This window comes from Pinus tabuliformis, chromosome J (genome assembly GCF_031772625.1).
Source record: "Pinus tabuliformis cultivar Carrire ecotype Pingquan chromosome J, CPIR1, whole genome shotgun sequence".
Taxonomy (NCBI): Eukaryota; Viridiplantae; Streptophyta; class Pinopsida; order Pinales; family Pinaceae; genus Pinus; species Pinus tabuliformis.
The window spans coordinates 738,277,695-738,300,881 of NC_142295.1; the positions used below are offsets into that span (position 1 = coordinate 738,277,695).

At 40.2% G+C, this 23,187-nt stretch overlaps 1 protein-coding gene across 4 annotated transcripts in view; it reads right to left on the bottom strand.

Annotated features, from left to right (window-relative positions):
* LOC149228836 (DExH-box ATP-dependent RNA helicase DExH3-like) overlaps positions 1–23,187 on the bottom strand; it is a 374,845-nt gene that overhangs the window by 147,949 nt on the left and 203,709 nt on the right. For all 4 annotated transcript variants that reach the window (XM_089378388.1, XM_089378389.1, XM_089378387.1 and 1 more), the window contains one exon: positions 11,868–12,062. In XM_089378388.1, coding sequence (XP_089234514.1) covers positions 11,868–12,062 — 195 coding nt within the window. The remainder of the gene's footprint in view (positions 1–11,867; positions 12,063–23,187) is intronic.

A 23,187-nucleotide genomic window follows, 5' to 3' on the forward strand; every position in this document is an offset into this window, starting at 1 on the left:
AGAAGGGCAAAGATGAGAGTATGCAAGCATATTTCTTAAGGATCACCGAGATCAAGAACGATCTCCTATCTATTGGGGAAGTAATTCCTGATAGGGAAATGACACTCACAACTCTTGGAGGACTACCATCTGAATGGTATATATTCAGGACTACTCTTATCAACAATAGCATAATTCCTGGATTTGAGGAATTAACGGTCAGATGCATTCAAGAAGAAACGAGGATGGAAGAGCAAGAAATGCCCATACTTAAAGGTCATCCCCAAGGTTGCACGAAACGGGTACGAGTTTCCGAAACGGGAAGCGATACGAAACGCGACCTCCCCAAATTTTGGAAACGGGGAAACGCGAATATATATATATATATATATATATATATATATATATTAGGACATTTAAGAAATATGTGCAATCATAAAGCATATATGATACACTCTAATTTATTACATTATGATAAAACTGTCAATTGTCAATGCATAAACTATAAGTATATAAATTTGCATCACATTTACTCATGAATAATCACATAATGAAAATAGAAATATCCAAAATCAGCCACGAGAAATTTCTAATTTCTTGTCTCGTGCTTGATTGGGAGTCTCCTCCTACATAGTCGAACGACCTTAATGCTCTTGATTAAATACAAGTTTCATACCCTAGTACCCTACATTCTCTTGATTATTGGGAGTTTCCCCTGCATAGAGGGCTTGGTTCTCTTGATTAAATACAAGTTCCATACCCTAGTACATGATAAAATCCAATGGAAACATTGCAATCCCCCCAATCCTGAAATCCTGAAAAACAGATAAGTCTGCTGGATTTTGAGTGAGATCTAAAATTCTACTTTCTCCATATGAAATCTAATGAGGGTGAAACCACTCTCAAACACCCTGAGTCATTTCATGGCAATGTTAAAAATTTAAGTAAAATGATGAAAATGAAAAATAAAGGAGAATATCAATTTTACTTTAAGAATTTAACATTACCATGAACTACATATCAATACTAGGGCAAAAGTTCACTTTTATAACTTTAGACAGGCATCTGGAAGCAACTAGAAGTCACTAGGCTAACGTAAGAATAGATTAGGAAACAAATAAATTAAAAAATAAATTAAAAAAAACAAGTAAATGTTGAAACGTGGGTCGTACGGCCCTGAAACGCGTTTCAGGCCGTACTGGCCACGTTTCAGTTTCGTGAAACGTGGCAGTACGGCCTGAAACGCGTTTCAGGGCCGTACAAAACGCGTTTCAGCGTTTCGTACCTGTTTCCCTACAAAAACGCCCTTCTGCCCCACATTTCCTGCAACATAGGTCATCCCTCTACCTTTTCTTCTCATACTAAAAGAAGAAACAATTCCGGGGCTAAACTCAAAGGAAAGGCTGGACCAAAGGGTGGAAGAAAAGGACGATGTTACAATTGCAATAAAACAGGTCACTATGCAAGGGAGTGCCCTGATAAAAGGGACTCACACCGGGATGATGATCAAAATCCCTCTCAAGGCAATCAAAGGAATGGCAGGTCAAATGGAAAAGGTAAAAGAAGTGCCGAAAATCAAGGAAGAGGACAACCATTCAAGAAGGCAAGAAATTTCAGGTATGAATCTAACACTGTAAACAATAAGCAAGATGAATATTATCTACCAGAAGCTCTATCTACTACTGCTCCCCCGAACTCGCTGGGAAATTGGCTTATTGATAGTGGTGTCTCAAGGCACTTCACTGGTTACAAAGAAGCTCTCTATAATCTAATAGAGAAGGAAACCAACCTGGAAATTGTTCTTGGAGATAATTCAAAATATCCCGTGAAAGGCGTAGGAAATGTCACTCTTCAATTGAATCAGGGTAATACCATCCACTTACAAGATGCATTATATGTACCTGATCTCAAAAAGAACCTGGTGTCCATTTCGGCAATGGAAGACAAAGGCTATAAGGTGGCCTTTAGCGATGGCAAGGTACGTGTATGGAAAAAGAACTTTAAAGATGCTTTTACTCTTGGGTTTCGAATTGATTCATTATATCAGGTCGGTGGAAGTCCACTGGGTGTCATGTCTTGTGACACATCTCTTCAGTCCGAACTATGGCATCGGAGGTTTGCTCACCTTCATTATAAAGCTCTACCCGATGTAAGAAAAATGGTGACCGGGATGCCCGAGTTCAGATTAGAACAAGAAGGTGTATGTCTAGGATGTGCCGAGGGAAGCTCAAAACGGGACCATTCCCCTCAAGCCAAAGCAAGACCTCTAATATATTGCAGTTGGTTCACTCAGACATATCTGGTATGATGCCTGTGAACTCCTTGGGAGGATATTTATATTACCTCACTTTTACAGATGATTATTCTCGCAAGACTTGGATATACTTCTTGAAAAAGAAGGATGAAGTGTTCTCTTAGTTTCGGCACTTCAAAGCCTTGATCGAGAATCAAACTGTAAAGAAGATCAATATCTTAAGGACTGATAATGGGACTGAATATGAATCCAATGAGTTTCATGACTTTTGCAAAGAGGCTAGCATTAAGAGGGAGACTACTACACCATACACTCCTGAACAGAATGGTGTGGCGGAAAGGAAGAATCGTACAATTGTGGAAGTTGTCCGTGCTATGCTCCATGATCAAAGACTTCCAAAGTTTCTATGGGCCGAAGCTGCAAATACCGCCGTATATGTACAAAATTGATGCCCTCATCAAGCATTGGGTTCCAAGACTCCCGAAGAAATGTTCACCGGTAAGAAACCTGACGTATCTCATTTTAGAATTTTTGGAAGCCCTATATATTTTCATGTGCCTAAAGAAAAAAGGAATAAATTGGGTGCATCTGGAAAGAAAGGAATCTTCGTGGGCTATAGCGAAAATACTAAGGGCTATAGAATCTATGTAGCTAGTCAAAGGGAAGTCGAGATTAGTCATGATGTCACCTTTGACGAAGATATGGCTCTTAGCAAGGTAGACAATCTTCCTACTTTAAGGGGATCTAAAGAAGCTGACACCGGGGAACCGAAGGAAAAAGAAGATGAGACGATGCCCGATGTGGAAGAACCTATGGATCCTATTGATCCTCCTCCGCAAGAGCCTTCCTCTTCTAGGAAGAGGCCTTCATGGCTTAGGGGGACACTTGATGATGCTGAAGGACACATTGCACCCCGAGGAACCTTCCGTGAAAGTAAGAAGCCGAACAGGTATCAGGGATACTTGACCATCATGAGCACGATCATCCAAAATGAGCCTTCGTCATTCACAGATGCCGTCAAGCATCAAGTATGGAAGGATGCTATGACCGAGGAATATGAGTCCATTATGAAAAACGATGTTTGGGATGTGGTCCCCAGACCCCAGGACAAAGCAGTTGTCACTTCAAAATGACTTTATAAGATAAAGCATGCAGTTGATGGAAGTGCGGAAAAGTATAAGGCTTGTTTTGTCGCTCGTGGCTTCTCCCAGAAGGAAGGTATAGACTATGACGAAAAATTTTCACCTGTTGCCCAATATACCACCATTCGCTCGATCATAGCCCTTGCTACTTCGCAAGGATGGAACCTACATCAGATGGATGTCAAGACTGCGTTCTTACATGGTTTGATCAAAGAGGAGGTCTATGTGGAGCAACCCGAAGGATTTGAGATTTATGATTGAGAATCTCATGTGTGCAAGTTGAAGAAGGCCCACTATGGGCTAAAGCAAGCACCCCGAGCATGGCATGAGAGGAGCAATAGCTACTTGATGAAGCTGGGATTCACTAGGAGTGAAGTCGACCCTAACCTTTACTTTAAAGTTATAGATGACAAGCCTCTCATACTGGTGCTATATGTTGACGACCTCTTTCTAACAAGTGCAGACCCTCTCATTCACGAATGTAAGAGGGAGCTGGCTTCTGAGTTTGAGATGAAAGACCTAGGACTTATGCACTATTTCCTAGGACTGGAAGTCTAGCAGAAACCAGGGGAGATTTTCCTATCTCAAGGAAAATATGTGGTGAAGATATTGGAGAGATTCGGCATGGTGGACTGCAAGCTCGTAACTACCCCGATGGAGCTTCACTTCAAGAAGTTAAGCGGTAGTGCTGACAGACCTGTTTTACGAAATGCTACCGAATATCGTCAACTCGTCGAAGAATTAATGTTCTTGGTGAACTCCCGTCCAATATATGCTTTGCAATCAACACATTGAGTCAACATATGGTTGAGACACACCACTCACATTGGATTGGTGCCAAGAATCTGTTGAGATATCTTCGTGGCACAATCACTCATGGGTTGAGATACATTGTCGAAGATGTCAGACTACTTGGGTATACTGATGCTGATTGGGTAGGCAGTGTGGTGGACCGAAAGAGCACTTTCGGGTGTTGTTTCTCTTTGGGATCTGCCTCGATATCCTAGATGAGCAGGAAGCAGAAATCGGTGGCTTTGAGCACCGCCGAACCAGAGTACATTGCTGCTAGCATGGCCTCCTGTGAGGCAGTCTGGTTGCGAAAGCTCTTCAGTGATCTGATTTGATTTACATTGGATACCACCGTGATTCTATGTGACAACTAGAGCGGGATCCGTTTATCAGAGAATCTCGTATTTCATGATCGCTCCAAGCATATCGATATCAGGTACCACTATATTCGAGATATGGTGCAGCGAGGAGCAATAAGGCTCCAACATATCGGTACAGATGAACAGGTCACCGACATTTTGACAAAGCCCCTAGGAAAGGCCAAATTCCTTACTTTCCGAGAACAACTTGGTGTCGTTCAGAGACCCTCTTATGAGGGTCGAGTATGATGTATTGAGCTCTGGGAGCTCCAGGGGGGCGCGGGGTACTTCTTGGAGCAACATGTGACCACAGGGCGACTCACCATCCCCTGGTGGTGCACTATGTACAGGGTAAAGGTTCAACCTTCCCCTGTGACACCCCGTGGCGACTGTGGAACAGGATGATTAGTTCTCCTGTGGGCCAGGATGATTCGTTCTCCGTGGCGACTGTGGAGCAGGATGATTAGTTCTCCTATAGGCCAGGATGATTAGTTCTCTGTGGCATCCACTGGACAAGATGATTCATTCTCCTGTGGACAAGATGATTAGTTCTCCTGTCGAGGCATCCTACCCATGCAGTCTGGGACTCATGGGAAGTACCTCTCATCTGATCAATGAGTAGGGAAATGAGGATAGAGACCATAGTAGTACTAACGATGGATGAATCGTTGTATCTACCGTACTCCCTATGCTAGGATGACCTCCATTCATCTGGGATCAATGATACTGATCTGGGATCGGTGAGAGTGGTTCACACTCTGAGACTGACTTCGGGTCACTGGAGGACGGTATGATACATCCTCAATCATTTCTTCTTCTTCATAGTTCGAGCAACATAGTGGGGTCAAGCTGTACAGGACAGTGCATTTGATGGATGGATAGCAATGATGGTCTGACAGAATGCAAATGAAGTTCTCCCTAGTTGAGAGGGAGTGTTAAAATTGGCAACTAGGGCCAAACTTCATGTGGATCACCTTATTTATGGCTTCTGATATTTTTCCTAGATTCCTCTCATCAAAAGGTGTAGGATTGATCTAAAGATCATCCGATTCCGATAAGTATTTATGGAGATATGAATTTATTTTGATTATGGACAAATTGTCAAGGTCAGCGAGCAAACTTATGTAGGCTCAGAAGCCCAACAGTCATGTCTATTCAACCTCAACGTTTGCATATAAATACAAGGAGCATTCTCCTCATTTGGACAATTCAATTCACTCATCTTCTTTCTCTCTCCTACGCATAAAAGGAGCCTCTCTCTCTCACACACGTGTGACTAAAAGGAAGACGTCCTAGGGCAAGGACGACGCAGAAAGGAGGACGCTAGGGCAGCAGGTCATCTTTTTTACCAGCGTTGACCTTCCAGAAGTGCGGATTGGGTGTGGTTGCCTCTCCTAGGCAGGCTGCAATTTTTGGCACGAAAATCGAGGTGATCTGAACTCTGGTTTGACTGCCCTAGTTTAGGCCTGCAAGTTGACTTCAGAAATCTGCAAATTGACTGAACTTTTGGGGTTGTTCAAGGGTTGTTTCTTCACGTTGTTCAAGGACAAGTTGACCAAAAATTGACCAAGTATTTTAGAGGTCAATTTCAGCTAGTTTGACCAAGTTTGACTTTGCTGATCTAGGGTTTGTTGCTGCTGATATAAAATTACAGAATTCAGATTTTGTACTATTTCTCTTTGCTGAACTATTGAAGATAAAAGAAGATTTGATCAAAGGGTTTCCCCGCATTGGGGTTTTTCCCTGGCTAGCCGCCACATCTTGTGTCTCTTGTCTTGGCTTGTTTTCTGTTAATCATTTAATGTTCTATCTGCACTTTACTTAATGTATATGTGATTGCTAATCTGTGGCTAATAAGAAGAAAAATAAGTAAACTACTCTAAGCATAGAACATACCATATTTTAACATAAAGGTACCATGTTTATTAAATTAGTGGATGCATCAGAACATATCAAAGATGCAGCAACAATATGTGAGTTGTTAGATGGGTCATTCGGGAGATTGGTGTGCAGAATGTGGTGCAAGTCATAACAGACAATGCAGCTAATTATGTGTCTGCCGGCAAGATGCTTATGGAGAAGCATCGCACATTGTTATGGACTCTCTGTGCAGCACATTATCTCGATTTGTTACTTGAGGATATGGGGAAACTCTCCTTCATCAAGGAGGCAGTTGATATGGCTAGGAGCGTCCCCAAGTTTATTTTATAACCAAGCTTTTGTTCTTAGCCTCATGAGGAAGTTCACTAGAAACAAGGAGTTGCGGTGTCCTGCGATTACACGTTTTGCCACAAACTTTATTACTCTTCAGTCTTTGCTTCGATGTCAGTGCGAGTTGAAGCAAATGTTTGTCTGATGACTGGCGTAATTGTAGATACAGCAGGAAACAGGGCGGGAAAGCCATTGCAAAAATGGTGTACTCTGAGACGTTTTGGCGTGGAGTAGAAGAAGCATACTCAGTTAGTGAACCTATAGTAAAGGCTCTCAGATTGGTAGATGGGGAGAAGCCTGCAATGGCTTAATTGTATGAGGCCATGGATAGGGCCAAGGAGGCCATTCGTTCTTATTATGCAGACAAGGGTTCTGCTGGCCTTGATAGGCATATGATGTTATGGGATGTGATTGATAGTCGGTGGACAGGGATGCTTCATCGACCCATTCATGCAGCAGCACTCTTCCTCAACCCCGCATTTACATACAAATGCGGCTTTGATTTTGATGGCAAGGTGATGGAAGGGCTCCATTCCTATATTCATAGGATGGTACCTAATCCTGAGCTTCGTAGCAAAATCAATCGCGAGATACAGTTTTATCGGGATTGTGTTGGCCTATTTAGCTTTGATGATGCTATTAGGGAAAGGACCCTCTTCATGCCATGTAAGTGACAAGTCATCACTCATTAGAAATTAGAACTTCCAATTTAGAATTTCCTTTCTTATAATTCTATTTTTTTTAAATTCAATTATGTAACTTTTATTTGAAAGTTTAATTATGTTTTAAGTTTTTGGATTTTTTATTCTTTTATTTTGTTGTAAATATTTGGTGGCAAAGCTATGGTGCAAGGGCACCAAATTTGCAGAAATTGGCCATAAGAATCTTGAGTCAAACATGTAGCTCTTCAAGGTGTGAGCCCAATTGGAGTGTATTTGAAAAAATACACGCAAAAAAGCACAACAGGTATAACTTTGAGCTCCAGCCTTCAGTTGAACAATTACACTTATTGTAATTTTAATTTTTAATTTGTGACCTTCAAGTGTCAAGAGTCAAGAGCCAAGACTCATTATTTTTTTTGACACTCTTACAAGTTGGAGTTCGCACACCTCAATGATTTAGTGTATGTGCATTACAACATCCGACTTCGAGTGAGGCAAATAGAAATGGATCCAGACGCCATTTCCTTAGACAATATCGATGTATTGTCTCAGTGGAGGGTGGAGTCTGAGGAGCCCATCTTGGAGGAATCACCTTCATGGTTAGAGCCAGATGATCCATTAGAACAGGGGCAGCAAGAGGAGGAGGAAGAGGAGGAGCAGCACTCGGAGGAGGAGCAAGAGGAGGAGGAGGACACTGTGGGAGCATCAGCATCAACACCATCTGCTATAGATATAGGAGAGCACAGCTCCATACCTAGCACTCATTATTTGACATTAGGTGCAGACGCAGGGCCAGGGCCTTCTACTACTAGGGGCAAGCCTGGCAAACAACCCATCATGTTTTTTCGTAAAAGGGGGAGAAGGCAGTGATTTTAGATAGATAGCTGCTAGTTTTATTTGTTTTGCTACATATAACCCATGATGATGAGATACTTTTATATATGTGATGTTATTTTGTATTGGCTCTCCACATTTGAGTCCTTGAATGGACAATTATTAGGTTTCAGCAGGATTTGGTATCACCTTTGATGTATCATTTCTATTGGACATCATATATATCAGTGCTTTCTATATATTTATGTGCCAATGTATTTATTTCATGTTGTTATTGCTTTATATGTTTAAAGATATATATATATATATATATATATATTATGCATTTTTTATGCTTGCCGATTTTCGCCGATATGGTCGATAAGATGTTTTCTGGACCCTCGTCGATATTTTGTCGATACCGATATTTTCAACATTGGAGAGAACACAATCCTCACTAAGAGGGAGCGTTAGTTTCTGTAGCATCGGATGTGTTCTAGCCACGAAATTCGGTGGAGAGACTAGAATACATGAGATCTCCAGAACCCAGAAATTGTTTCTAGAAATTCCACCTAGAGATGACTTAATTAGATTATTAACCAATTTTTTAATGTTTCATAAGTCTAAACTTAGGAAAACCGGTTAATTAATCAGAATTAATTAAGTCAAAGTTAGAATTCTCTAGATTCTTACACGGGTCGATCCAGAAATGATTTGAGCCATCGATTAAGATTTAATCTTGGCCATTGGAGTCCCAACAACAAGATATAAGAAGGGATCGATGTGGTGATGGAGAACACACACCAAATTCAGTTGGAGAATTCGATTTTCCAGAGTAGCAGCAATCAATTGCCAGAGAGTTCGAGCTTCAGTGAGGAAGCAAAGTCAGTGAGGGGCAGAGACAGTGATCTGGAGCACGTTTTCCAGATTCCGAGAGGCAACAGCAACAAGGCTGAGTTATTCCCAATGAAGCAAGGAAACAGACTACGCAATTGCTTCAGAAGAGCAACTCGAATTAGCTGGAGGAAAAATCATTTTCAGTTCCAAAGGCCGGACATAGGTTCCAGAGTGTCGAAGAAGCAATTTCCTCAGCAACGACAGTCAAAACGACTTCATCAGAGGCAGTTCAGAGGCTAGACGTCATAAGGCCTGTGCAAGCACTACATAAAGGCTGACACAGAAGGTTCAGGAGGGCAAGTTTTTTGAAGGAAAGTTGTGTTGGGGTTGCTTGTGGAAGAAGGGTAATTCCCTTAAATAATTTTGGCCAGATTTTCTTGTTGTTTGGATTGTCGGTTGGGCATCCATAGATTGTACTCATATTTCACTAGTGCTTAATAATAAAACCCTCATCTGCTGCACTAGTTTTCCCAAGTTGGATTTTTCTGAGGACTGTAGTCCAAAAATAACGGTGTCATTTTTATTGGGTGTGTGTGCTAGTATTTTCTCAGTTTCCAGTGATATTATTTCCAAAGTGTTTTATTTGTGAAGGTTGCAGTGTGATTTATTCAGTGTTTGTCGTAGCAAATAAATTGTTAAAATTAATTAACAATTAGAAGAATAATTTCCAGTTACTGCAATAGGATTTCAATTTTGGAATTTTCACACATTGTACCTTATTGCCAAGAGAAAAATTGTAACAGGCCTTTTGTGTTGTTGTAGGATTAGGCCACTATCCAACAGGGTCTTAGGAAATAGTTGGTGGCTTCCTTCACTACTCTAAAATCTATCCGTTGCTACAGGTGGACTCCTAAAACTCCCACTGCCAAAGAGGGGTAACCCCCTATCCAAAAATTTACTGTCAAATCCCTGTGTTGTCCCAGGGTAATGTTTGGAGAGTATTGCTATCTCAAATGGTGTACATGGAGGAGTTTCGTTGCTTCCTTAGGTTAGTCCACAGCCCTAAAAGGGACCCCAAGAACCCACGCTACCCAAGTATTGTTCTATAGCCACAATTAATCTTCAAGACCCTGCGTTGGCACAAACAAACCCTAGAGAGGTCCTCACAGCTCCCAAAATTGCCTCAAAAGAACACGTTGCTTCAGATAGTGGCCTAGAAGGGATCCACTACCTTAGATGGAGGTTTGTTGCTCCTAAAATAGTCTTAAACTGCATCGTTGCCCTAGATATCAGCCACAAAAACCATAGTGTCTTTTCAAGCCAATAACTCACAAAATTATCCCTTGCTTTCCAAAAACAAGATGTAAAGCACCTCAAAAAATTATGTAGAACAAATTTCAGAAAGAGAGGGGATTGGCTAGGGTGGAATCTTTGACCACCAAAACGAATCAAAGGAAAAAAGGGTCTTAAAACTCTCGGAGCCTCAGCTCACAAAACAGAAACATCCAATCAACCATGATGGAATAATGATTCTCCTCTCTCCTATTTATAAACTCCGTTCGGGGTCTCTTCTCCTTATTTTAATTTGATGGGTTACAAGTTTCCCTCCACTTAGCGTTAAATTTGGCTTCCTTCACAAGTTTTCCCCTAATTACCCCAATTTACCAAATGTTGCCACAAAAGCATTGGATAATGTGTTTCCCCCCTTTAGCATTGACTATAACCTACGGGGTTGAATAGGCTACTTCATCCTCCCTTGGGCAATTAATTAGAAGAGGACATTAAATTGTACACTATATATTATTATCTATGTATTGTCTCAAAGCTTTCCAGTTAGCCTTATAAAAATTGAAAATTAAATTTTTGACGTGTCAAACCTTTCTTGCTAGAATCATCATGTGTTATACAGCCTATAGGCAAATAATAACTTATACAACAATACAGCCTACAAATTACTAATGATTAATCAAACTAAAATCCAAAGAGATTATTTGCTTTATAGGGTTTCAAATGGTTAACAAATGTCATTAAACAAAAAAAAAAATCTAATCGTATTTGCTTGGGATCCAGCATGTGAGGGGTAGTTGGCACAGGATCCATTTCAGTAGCATGGGATCCGTTTATGTAGTGGATCCAAATCTGTATCCATATCTGAAATGCAGATCTGCAAATCCAGCATCAAGACCACGTGGATCCAGTAACACAGAGTAAATGCACCAAGAGTTAGTCTCAAAGTTACACCATAGGTACATACAACTTGATTTGCTGAACTGTTATTGTGGACATTTTTAGAAGAGAATTATCATCGATATGCAATTCAAGACCTAGCTTCCAGAGGATGTCAAAAGAGAAAATGCCAAAATATTAAAATAGCAGAGCCTATAATTGTTTACCTTGCATACTTAAAACTGATAACAAAAGAGACAGAAAGAGCAGCAACAATCACATATGACCATATACAAAGAGAGAATGCCAAGGCCCAACAACAAAGGGAAAAGATTCAATGTAGTGACATCTTTGTATACAATAACACCATTAAAGATAGCTATTTTTGGATATCCATTAGAAATGATTTACAAAATTCTGAGAAGAAAAGGGCTTGTCATTAGTAAGGTGTATCAAAAGTTCGTTATGTATTCTGTGTATGAACAATTAAGCAGTGCATTCTACCTCCGATTTACATAATGTTGACAGATACACCTAAACTCTAAGAGGGTTCATTATAATTTCTATTACAAAACATAGAAAGTAGCATAAGCAAACAGTCCTCAAAATTCAAATAAGCGTCCAATTCAACCATGACAAGAACAAGATATCTTACTTGATGAGCAGAAGCACGAGAAATCCAGGAAGGAAGCAGGCATGGAGTGTTGTTCAAAGCATCATAGGATGTTTCCTTTGCCTTTCCACAGTCCACGACAAAAACAACGTCATTTATTGTTATGCTCGCCTCTGCCATGTTTGTGGCAAGCACTATCTTTCTTACATTAGGAGGCGGCTTTTCAAAAATCAATTTCTGCAAGAAGACATCATAAATAGAAAATAAGTCAGCTCTGACATATAATGAAATAATTATAGTACAGTGGGGATAAAATATTTACAGATACTTTATCCCACCAAGAAAAGGAAACTCACAGAAAGATGTCCGAAAGAAATCCTAAGAAAACAGAGAATATAAACGTTCTTCAAGATATCCTACTGATATCAACCCTACACCCATAGACCATATCGTAGATTCCTACCCCACTTACTCCTAACAGCAGGCGCTAATCTCACTTTCCCTCATACAGGCACTAAGAAAATGGCTCCCATACTCTGCCAACAGCACCAGGAAACAAGTCACAGTCTACAGCAGCTTCAAAAAGGGAACACCAACTACAGTACAAAATTAGAGTTTCCAGCAGGCCGGGAAAAGCAGGTTAAAGGCTTTTTTTGAGCAGTTTCAGGCCCTTCACTTACAGAGTTGGAGCAAGAAAATTGAACATTTGCAGGATGAAGTTCACAGCCTCACTAATGAGGTTTCAGAGGTGATGTTTAAGAATTTTTTTCTTAAAAAGCAAGTCTTGGATGCCAAAACACAAGATACCTTCCAACCCCCCAGCAATACCGTGCACAATGAAATCCTGGATCTCAAGAATAAACAAGAGGAGATTCAATCCCTATGGGAAACCTTGAAATGAACAAGGTTCATTTACAAATATCCTAACTTAAAAAGGACAAGAAGTTAAGATCCATAGAGGACAATTAATAAATATATTTAATTCTATGTTGCATTGGTTTTCAAGACAGGGAAACCTTGGGGATGGGGGACACATCCCCGGGATGGCGAGAACGCACCCCAAAATTTTTCAGGGGATGGCAATAATAATAACAATAATATATTAAAAATTAGAATTCACTATAAACATTTGTAGTTGCTTCAAGCTTGTAATCATAACAAGCTATACTATATACTATTATGCACAACCCTTGCACTTCTCAATCCTGAAAAAGATTAAGCAATTAAAAAAAGGGCCAAGTGACATTCCATTATTGGCCGTTAGACATGAGAAAAATGCAGTTTAGCTTTAGGAAACTTGAAGTGTACTAAGGTCCATGAAGGGTCTACAAGACAGTCAACTATCTTTATAGCAGCTTTTCTTCCTCATATTTCTTGTTAATGATGGCATTCCCTTCTCCATAGGTTTTTCATATTTTACCAGTTTTGTTGAAAACCACCATAAAACACTTTGGTTCTGTAAAGAGTTTAGATTCATATTTCAGATTAAGGTAAATGAATAGGAATTTATCCAAACATTTACTATCCAATTGTAATTTTCCCAATCAGGAAAAACAGTGATATGAAAAGCAAAATAGTACATGCAACACAAAAATTCAGGAAATTCAGTGAACACCCAAAAAACCTCCGGAAATGTCATCCAGTCGAGCCATTTTATTAACTAATTGGAGCAAGAGTACAATAGTATGGAAGGAGTGCACCTAGGCTTGTCTCAATGGCAAGCCTGACAATGCCCAGGTGATAAAATAGCATGCCCAAATGAGAGGATGAGCTGCTCCAATGATGCCCAATGCTGCCCCAGGAAAACTGTATTGTTTGATGGAAAGATACTGCTGGAAAACCCACCTCCGGTGCTCAAAAAATTATGTAAAATTAGCCCCAAGCTCCTCTCAAATAACCCACCAAAAGCCAAAAAGGGTTTGGGCTGGTTCTGACCTCGGAAATTTGGCCCTAATTACCACATCCTCCTCCAATGGCTGGAAAATACGGCTTGTCTGCAAACTCCCTGAAAAAACCCTCTAATCACTCCCAAATTGAAAAATTCTGAGCCTCACTACCCCAAAGCTCTCCTTTTTTCTCCTGGCAAAACCCAGCTCCAAATCACTTCCCTCCAACCCCCACGGTTGCCCAAAAAATAGCTACTGCACAGGCTCTGGATGTGCAAATTCGTCCTGCCTTCAATCAGCAACCTCCGCCCCAAAATTGCTCAATCAGCTTGATCTTCCCTTGAAGCTACTATGCCAAATTTCTCCCCGAAATCACCACCCGGAAGACCGCTAAAATGAGCCAAGTGCGATCCCCTCCTGTGTCCTCCTGGAATACACAATGGCTGAGAGAAAGGTTGTGTGAATAGCTTTGAATCCCTCCAAACTCTCCTCCAACATGGTACAATTTGACCTCCCTAGGGTGGCACTCGTAGTCCACCGAAAGAAGGGTGACCTCTCCCTTTGGAAAACTCGGTACCATACAGCAGTGTGACCCGGCTAAGCAGCGCAAGCAACAAAAGTAAGTTTGATTGACAAAAGACACCAAAAGTGGTTGAGCTTCTTCTATTTATAATTTGTGAGTTTCCTTTCCCATGTGGGTCCCTCCAACAAGCTTTTCAACCCCCTTGGAAATTTGAATTCCCTACTAGGCAAGTCTGTTTTACCCATGCGTGTGGCCCCCACGCTCCACTAGCAAAAACGCCAACATTGTGGAAATAAACTTAAGGTAAATTATTTTAGGAAAGGACATTACAGTCCTCCCCTCCCAAATGTTGCTTGTCCCCAAGTAACTTCAATGTTGGATGCTCAAGTATGTGCTCACCCTCCCAAGTGGCATCCTCATCTGGCAAGCTCCTCCAGCGTACTAAGTACTCCCTGATGGTTCTGCTCCTTAGCTTACTCTCCCTAGTCTCCAAAATGGCTTCCAGTTCCAGAACCAAATGCCCCTCATCATCAAGCAGATGCAACTCCATAGTTGTTGTCACATGCTACCCCAACACCTTCTTGAGGCATGAGACATGACAGACGTTATGAATCTTGCTCCCTGGTGGAAGCTCCAACTCATAGGCCACCTCCCCAACTCTCCTAGTCACCCTGTACGACCCATAGAAACGTGGTTTTAGCTTCTCGGCCCCTTCTATTTCAATGTAGACTGACGATATGGATGTAGCCACACGAAGACGAATTCCCCCTCCTCAAACTGTCTCTCAATTCCTATGCCTATCTGCATACATCTTTTGTTGGTTCTAGGTTGTCAATATGTTATCCTTGAGAACCTTGAGGATATCTTGGCTCTCTTGGATCCAATCTTTGGCCTTTGGGGCCCGGATGTCTCCAAAAACAATGTCAACAAAAGATAAAGCATCATAACCATACAAGGCATGAAAAGGTGACATACCAATGGACATGTGGTGGGTGGTGTTGTAGCAGTACTCGCCCAAATGCAACCACTGAATCCATGCTCTTTGCTGCTTGGTCACATAGTTCCGTAGATAGCCCTCCAACCATTTGTTGACCCTCTCAGTTTGACCATCCGTCTGTGGGTGGTAGCTAGTGTTGGGGGTGAGCTCAGTGCCCACTAATCTAAAAAGCTCCTGCCAGAATGCCCCCATGAACTGACTATCTCTATCACTGACTATGGTCTTAGGGAGTCCATGCAAGCGAAAGACCTCCCTGAAGAATAACTCGACCACCTGTGATGTTGAATACCGTGTTGGAATGGCGAAGAAATGAGCATATTTGGTCAACCGATCCACCACCACATAAATACAATCTTTGCCCTGCACCGTAGGGAGCCCCATGATAAAATCCATGGAGATACTCTCCCACTTCCCCTCAGGGATGGGAAGTGGCTGCAACAACCCAGTTGGATGGGTCAACTCCCCCTTATTCCTCTGGCAAGCCTCACACTCCTGCACATATCTCAACACATCCCCCTTGAGGCCTTTCCATGTGAAACGCTCTCTGACCGTCATATATGTCTTCTGGAACCCCTGGTGCCCCGATAATGGAGAGTCATGAGCTGCATGGAGAATCCTCTCCCTCAACTGTGAACCCAGCACCAAAAATATGCACCCTTTGTAGTATATGACGTCAGCCATCACCTTATAATGCTCATCAGTGTGAGTACCCTCCAGAATCTCACATGCCCGCTGATCTTTGGGGTACTCCACCAACAATTGTGCCTTCCAATCATGGCAAATGCTCATGAGTGAAAGTGTCAAGGCCTTCTGAATAATGCATCTGCTACCACATTGTGTTTTCCCTTGACATACTCAATATCAAAGTCGTAGCCCTGCACCTTGCTGACCCACTTCTATTGCCTGTCACTGAGGCCCTGTTACCCCATAAAATGGCAAAGACTATTGTGATCAGTCTTCACCTGAAATTTGTTGCCCACCAGATATTGTCGGAATTTGGCCAATGCATGCATGATGGCCAACATCTCCTTGTCGTAAATAGAATACGACCTCTCATGCGGAAGGAGCTTCTGGCTCTCAAAATCAATGGGGTGTCCCTCCTGAGATAACACTGCACCAACCCCCTCACCTGATGCATCACACTCCAAGGTGAACGGCTGAGTGAAATCCAGGAGTGCCAAAACTGGGCAACTACTCATCACCTCCTTGAGGCAATCAAATGTTGACTGCGCTCTATCTATTCATGCAAAATCCCCCTTCTTCGTCAAATCTGTGAGGGGCGCTGCTAACTATGAGAAGCCCTTTATGAACTTCCTATAATAGGTGCATATGCCTACAAACCCTATCAACTCAGTCACATTCCAAGGCTCTGGCCAATCCCAGATGGCCCTGAACTTCTCCTCATGCACCCTCACTCCATCTACACCAACAATGTGCTCCAAGCAGAGCATCTTTGTTAGCCCAAACGCACACTTCGACAGCTTGGTGTAAAATTGTTGCTCCTCCAAAATGCGCAACAACACCTTCAGGTGTTGCAAATGCTCCTCGCACGTCCGACTGTAAATCAAAATGTCGTCAAAGAACACCAGTACAAACTTCTGCAACTGCCCACGGAATACATGATTCATGCATGACTGAAAACTGGCAGGTGTGTTGGTCAACCCAAAGGGCATGACCAAAAACTCAAAATGCCCATAGTGGCACCTGAAAGTCGTCTTGGGGATGTCCTGATCCCTCACCCTAATCTGGTGGCACCCTTTAGTGCCCTAAATTTCAACCAAACAATTTGTGAATTTAGTTCCCAGATTCTAACTAAACAATTTGTGAATTCCTAATGTGAAATTGAAATCAGACAATAACTGGAATGTTTTAATTGAAATTGTAGAAGAATACCTGGAATCAATTGAAGATATTTTAGACAGTGGAGATTCTCGTTGTTGCAATTATCAAACCGCCCTTTACCTCCCAGCCTATTTGGGGTCTACCTATACGGTCCCCAGATCCAGAAAACAAATCTTCTAGCCCCCGTGCCCAAATTCCAAGAACAATCAGGCTCAATCTCTCTTTGTGGCTCTGTTAGAACTTCTTACTCTGCCTCTCTGTCAAAATTTCCCACAATCAAAGATCATACCTCCTTCAGTCCCCCTCTGTTCCCTTATATGTTTAAATCCACCGCCTTCCAACCACCTTGTTGTCGGTCTCCTCCTCCCTTCCACCAACTCTTCCTTATTTTGGCTAGAGGCAGTTATATCCTTGCTTAAAATGAAATGTTGAATGTTTCCTTTATTGAGTTAGGAATTAGTAATACTTTATTTTATTACATTTCTTATTTAATTAGTTTGTTTTATTTATAGGTTTAAATTTCTTTATTTTAAGATGTAAATGAATTATTTTATTTATTTTAAATAAATCAAATTATCATTTAAATAAATTTCATTTATATTTTAGTATCTTTATTATATATATGTTTTTATTTAAAGGATATATATAGGTATATAAGAGTGGTACACATATCAAGGCCCTACTTGATATATTTATATATTCTAGTGAGTTAGGGATTTATTTCGATGATCGATTCATCAACCTAAACTTAGACATTTTCCATATTAGTCAATATGTATACTAGGGCAATACATGCGGTTCATGCATATGTAGCTATCATATGCATGCCTCATATGCTTGCTAATATTCCTATGTTCCCTGTAATTTGATGGGTCATTACAATATACCCCTCCTTTAGAAAAACTTCGTCCTGAAGTTAGGGTTTATGTAGTATATCAGTAATTATTTAAGATTAGTATAATTATGTAGGATTTGTGTTTTGAACATTTATAGTTTTACAATCTTAATAATCATACCCTGCCCCAACTGAGCTCCCAAGCTATTCTATAATCATCTTATCATTCCTAATCTCTTCCGCTCCCATCCTATCTGTCCTCTACTAGAGTATGTCATGGCATCATCTATACTGACCTAACCATTCATAGACTCTAAGGATGACAGCGTCGACTTTATCGACCTAATTTTCCAATAGGCATCCACCAATCTTCATCACACGACTAGGGAAGCGTGACTCGCACAGTTCTCCCATGACTCCAGGTTTTTTTTTTTTTTAAGGATAAACGGTGAGCAATACCTCCACCCCTCCTAGTGGGACCAAAGTCAACACCCTATCATGGAATCTCATTGAGCCTTAATTGTTCTTGGAATTTTGTCATCACGTGATCAGTTTGGTAAATATGTTATCTACAATGTACACACTTGTCCACACATATGCATTAATATATTCAAAAGAAATTGTATTTAAATAACATTTTCTGTGCATTTCACATATGTTGCTATCTAAGGTATTGATCTTTGTGTTGTTCACATAACATACTTGGCTATGTCCAGCGCATATATCTGTAAGTTAGCTTTCATATTAAATATAATCATTCTTTTATTTCCATCTCATCAATCATGTCGATATGCAAAATGAAATAAAATTATATATTTTTTATCCATAACATAATTCATAATTTGGATTTCATAGCAAGGTTAATCACATACTAAACTTCATATTGGTATCCATATTCCAGCAAAGTTAATTAAATAACATATTTCATATTGATGTCCACGTACCACAGAGCTTAAGCAAATAACATATACCATGTACTATAAAAACTCATTTTTACATGTGATAATTTAAAATAATAGTCTTAAGTATCCAACTCAAAATAAAGTAACATACACAATCAACACAAATTGGTGTATCTTTGACATATGGTCTCTGTGTCTTCCCAGGTAGCCGATACAGGTCTATACTTGTACCAATGGACCTTAACTTGGTCTACCAGGCAGTTCCTGAGCTGTCGAACCCTACGTTCCAGTATACGTAATGGTCTGACCGAAATGGTTCCCTTGCCCGATACCTGGAGTTCCTTACATTGCAGGTTATGAGATTTATCAGCTATGATGTCTTAAAACAGATACATGAAAAACATTATGAACTTAACGCAAGTGGGGTGGCAGTGCAAGATGATAGGCGACAGGTCCAACTTTTTCCATGATTTTGAATGGCCCAATAAATCGGGGTGACAACTTTGTCCCTTTTCCAAATCGGATAGTGCTTTTGTTTGATTTGATGCAAATGAAAACTTGATCCCCTACTTCATAATGCTTATCTGTATTGTGAGCATTAGCATAACTCTTAAGTCTTTTGTCTATCATGTGCCTTCTTTAACCATTGTCTAATTTGTTTTACTTGTTCTTCCATCTCTTGAATTAATTATGGCCCCACTATTACTCGATTCTCTAATCTATCCCAACTTAACAGTATTTTGCAAGGTCTGTCGTACAATGTTTCAAATGGAGGCATCCCGATTGAACTGTGGTAACTATTATTGTATGCAAACTCAACTAAAGAAAAGTATTTGTCCCAGTGTGTTAGCTAGTCCATAACGTACACCCTCAGCATGTCTTCTAGTAATTGGTTTACTCTTTCTATTTGTCCATTAGTCTCAGGATGATAAATTGTACTTAAATTTAATTGAGTTCCTAACGCTGACTGCATACAAATCCAGAATCTTGAAATAAATCATATATCTCTATCTAATATGATCTTCTTAGGTACTCCATGAAATCAGATAATTTCATTTATAAATACCCGAGCTATGTCAGCAACCTCGTAAGTATCTCTTATGGAAATAAAATGGGCGTTTTTCGTTAATTTATCCACCACAACCAGAATGGCATTATGCTTTTGTGGAGTAAGGGGTAGCCCGATAATAAATTCCATAGAAATTATCTCCCATTTGGTCATAGGAATGCCATGAGGTTGCAGAGGACCTGTTGGGTGACAATGGCCAGCCTTCACTTGCTGACATTCACGACATTTTGCAACAAATTGGACAATGTCGCGTTTCATGCCTGCCCAAAAGAAGAGTTTCTTTATATCAGCATACATTTTCTTTACACTAGAATCTGCACAATAAAATGCTCTATGGGCTTCCTTAAGAATGGTATTTCGGAGATCCACACAATCAGATATGTACATCCTTTCATGGAATCGCAAAATTCCATCATCTTCTAGTTCATACCCCTCAAACTTAAGTTCTTGTGGATTTTTCCTATCAAGCCTAGACCTCACTTTTAAATACCAACTGTCTCTCAAGAGATGTTCTAGTATTCGCTTCCTTGAGTCTACCTTGATAGGTATGAGGGAAAATATCTATGGTCTTCTACTTAAAGCATTTGCCACTACATTATCTTTTCCTCTAATGTATGAAATTTCAAAGTCATACTAACTTAAGAATTCACTCCATCATCATCTTTGCCTAGCATTTAAGTCTCTTTGGGTAAACAAATATTGTAAACTTTGGTGGTCGCTTTTGAGCATAAAGCTTCTCCCTACTAGATAGTGTCTCCATATCTTTAAAGCTAGCACTACAACGGCTAACTCTAAATCGTGCATGGCATAGAGTTCTTCATGAGGCTTTAACTTCCTTGAAGCATACGTTATTACTCTGCTATTTAGCATTAATACTGCACCTAATCCTTGCCTAGATGCATCAGTACATAATAACATATGGTAAAGTCTTTATCCATATTAGGTACTTGCAAGATTGATGCACTAGTCAACAACCTTTTAAGTTCAGAGAATGCTCTGTGACATTCCTCGGTCCACTCATACCTAACTCCTTTACGCTAGAGAGTTGTGATAGGATTTGCAATTTTAGAGAATCTTTCTACAAACCTTCGATAGTAGCCAGCTAAACCCATAAAACTTCACACTTCATGCACATTTTTCGGTATTGGCCACTCCATGATTGCTTTTACCTTCTCAGGATCTACTGAGATCCATTCACCAGATATAATATGACCCAAGTAATGAATATGCTTCTGAAAGAAGGAACAGTTGGATAAATTTTCATATAACCGATGTTCCCTGAGGCAAGATAATACTATTCACAAATGTTCTTCATGCTCTTTCTCATTTTTGGAGTAGATGAGAATATCATCTAAGAAAACTTGTACAAATTGGTCAAGATATTTGCGGAAAACACTATTCATAAGGTTCATGAATATTGTTGGTGCATTGGTCAACCCAAATGGTACCACTGTGAACTCATAATGCCCGAAGTGTGTTCGAAATGCAGTCTTAGAGATATCGCTTTCCTTAATTCTTAATTGATGATAACCAGATCGTAGATCAATTTTTGAAAAGACAGAAGCTCTTTTCATTTGGTCGAAGAGGTCATCAATTCGAGGCATTGGATACCGATTATTTACTGTAGCTTGATTTAAGTCTTGATAATCTATGCATAGCCGCAAGGAACCATCCTTCTTCTTGACAAAAATTACAGGTGCACCCCAAGGCGAGGTACTAGGTTGGATGTGTCCTATATCCAGTAGTTCCTTTAGCTGGATTTGTAATTCTTGAAGTTCAAGAGTCGTCATTCTGTAGGGTGTTTTAGAGATTGGTTTTGTACCAGGTTTCAATTCTATTGTAAGATCAAGCTTCCTTTCAGGAGGTGATCCTAGTAATTCCTTTGGAAAAACATCCGGAAATTGAGATCACACTGGATAAGGATGGTTTTTTCTCCTTACTTACTTCTTGAACTGCGTATGCCGGACTTCCATTCCTTAAGCAACACTTCATTTGCATTGTTGAGATGAAGCGTAAAGATACCTTCCTCTTAATACCCTGGATTTGGATCGTCTCTCCTTCATCATTTATGCAGAGAATTATTTTCCCGTAACAGTCTACCCAAGCTTGATGAGCTTCTAACCAATCCACCCCCATGACGTCGTAAGTTCCTAGGGTTGTGACATAAACTTTTAATCTAATCGAACATATCCATAGATCAACTTTGCATTCCTCAACACTTAAATCTACGGATTGAAGTTCTCTTGAAGCCATTTCCACCTGTCTGAAATCATTTTTCTTGCAAGTTGCCAACCCACATTTATTTAATGCATATGATGAAATGAAACTATCAGTCGCACCAATATCAAATAAGATTTTGAGTTTTATACCGTTAATAGTACTTGATGATTCCACAACAGTGGATTGATGTTTTGCCTAGTTGTTGTTGACTACTACATGAATTCTATGATTGTTTTGGGTATTTGATGATAGCTCTTTTCCTACTCTATGCATTATACTTGATGAGGTTTCTGAACAATTACGTTGCAAATGTGGTCCTCCACATCCCCAACAACTAACTTGGGGTGATCCTCTTGAGTCAGATTATGAGTTTCTAGAAAAGGAGCTTCATCCTTTTTTGCTACTTCCTCTCGTGCTTCTTCTTCTATTAGTAGTTCCTCGAGATTTCCACTAACTTGTGTTTGACGATTCAACAACTATAGTATTAACTGTCATGGAAACTCTGTTGAAATGTGGCAACAAGAATATTGCAATTTTAATTTGTCCTTGAATTAAAATTCGAATTTAGCCTCACCAGCTGCTTGGAAAATAATTAATTAATTCATATTGAGTTAATTAGTTGGAGAAATTCAAGCTAGAAGTTTTTGTGAAGTCATGCAACAGTTATCCCTTAATTAAGGAGATAAGGATGAGTTGTATTTGAGTTGTAATTAGTTAGCTCAGTTAACTGAGTTAAGTCCAGTTAAATTAGTTCCAAACAGTTTGAGGAACTAATTGTGGGTCAGTCAGTTAATGCATGCATGCATGAAACTAGTGTACTCTAGATAACTGAATATTCTCTACTCATGCATGTCAGTTCAGACAAAGACCCAGTTGAGATTAAAGGCAAGGACAGTGTACTATTAGTTGCAAGAATTTTCCTATAAGAAAATCTCTTGCATGCAGAAGGAATTTATTTTCCTTGAGATTTGCGCAGTTTTACAGTGTGTTGGAGCAGTGTGTGAGATCAGTGTCACACAAGGTTACAGCTGGATCACCAAGGGAAAACAGCGCAAGGAAATAGGAGGCTTGGAGGGCAAAGGAGAAGG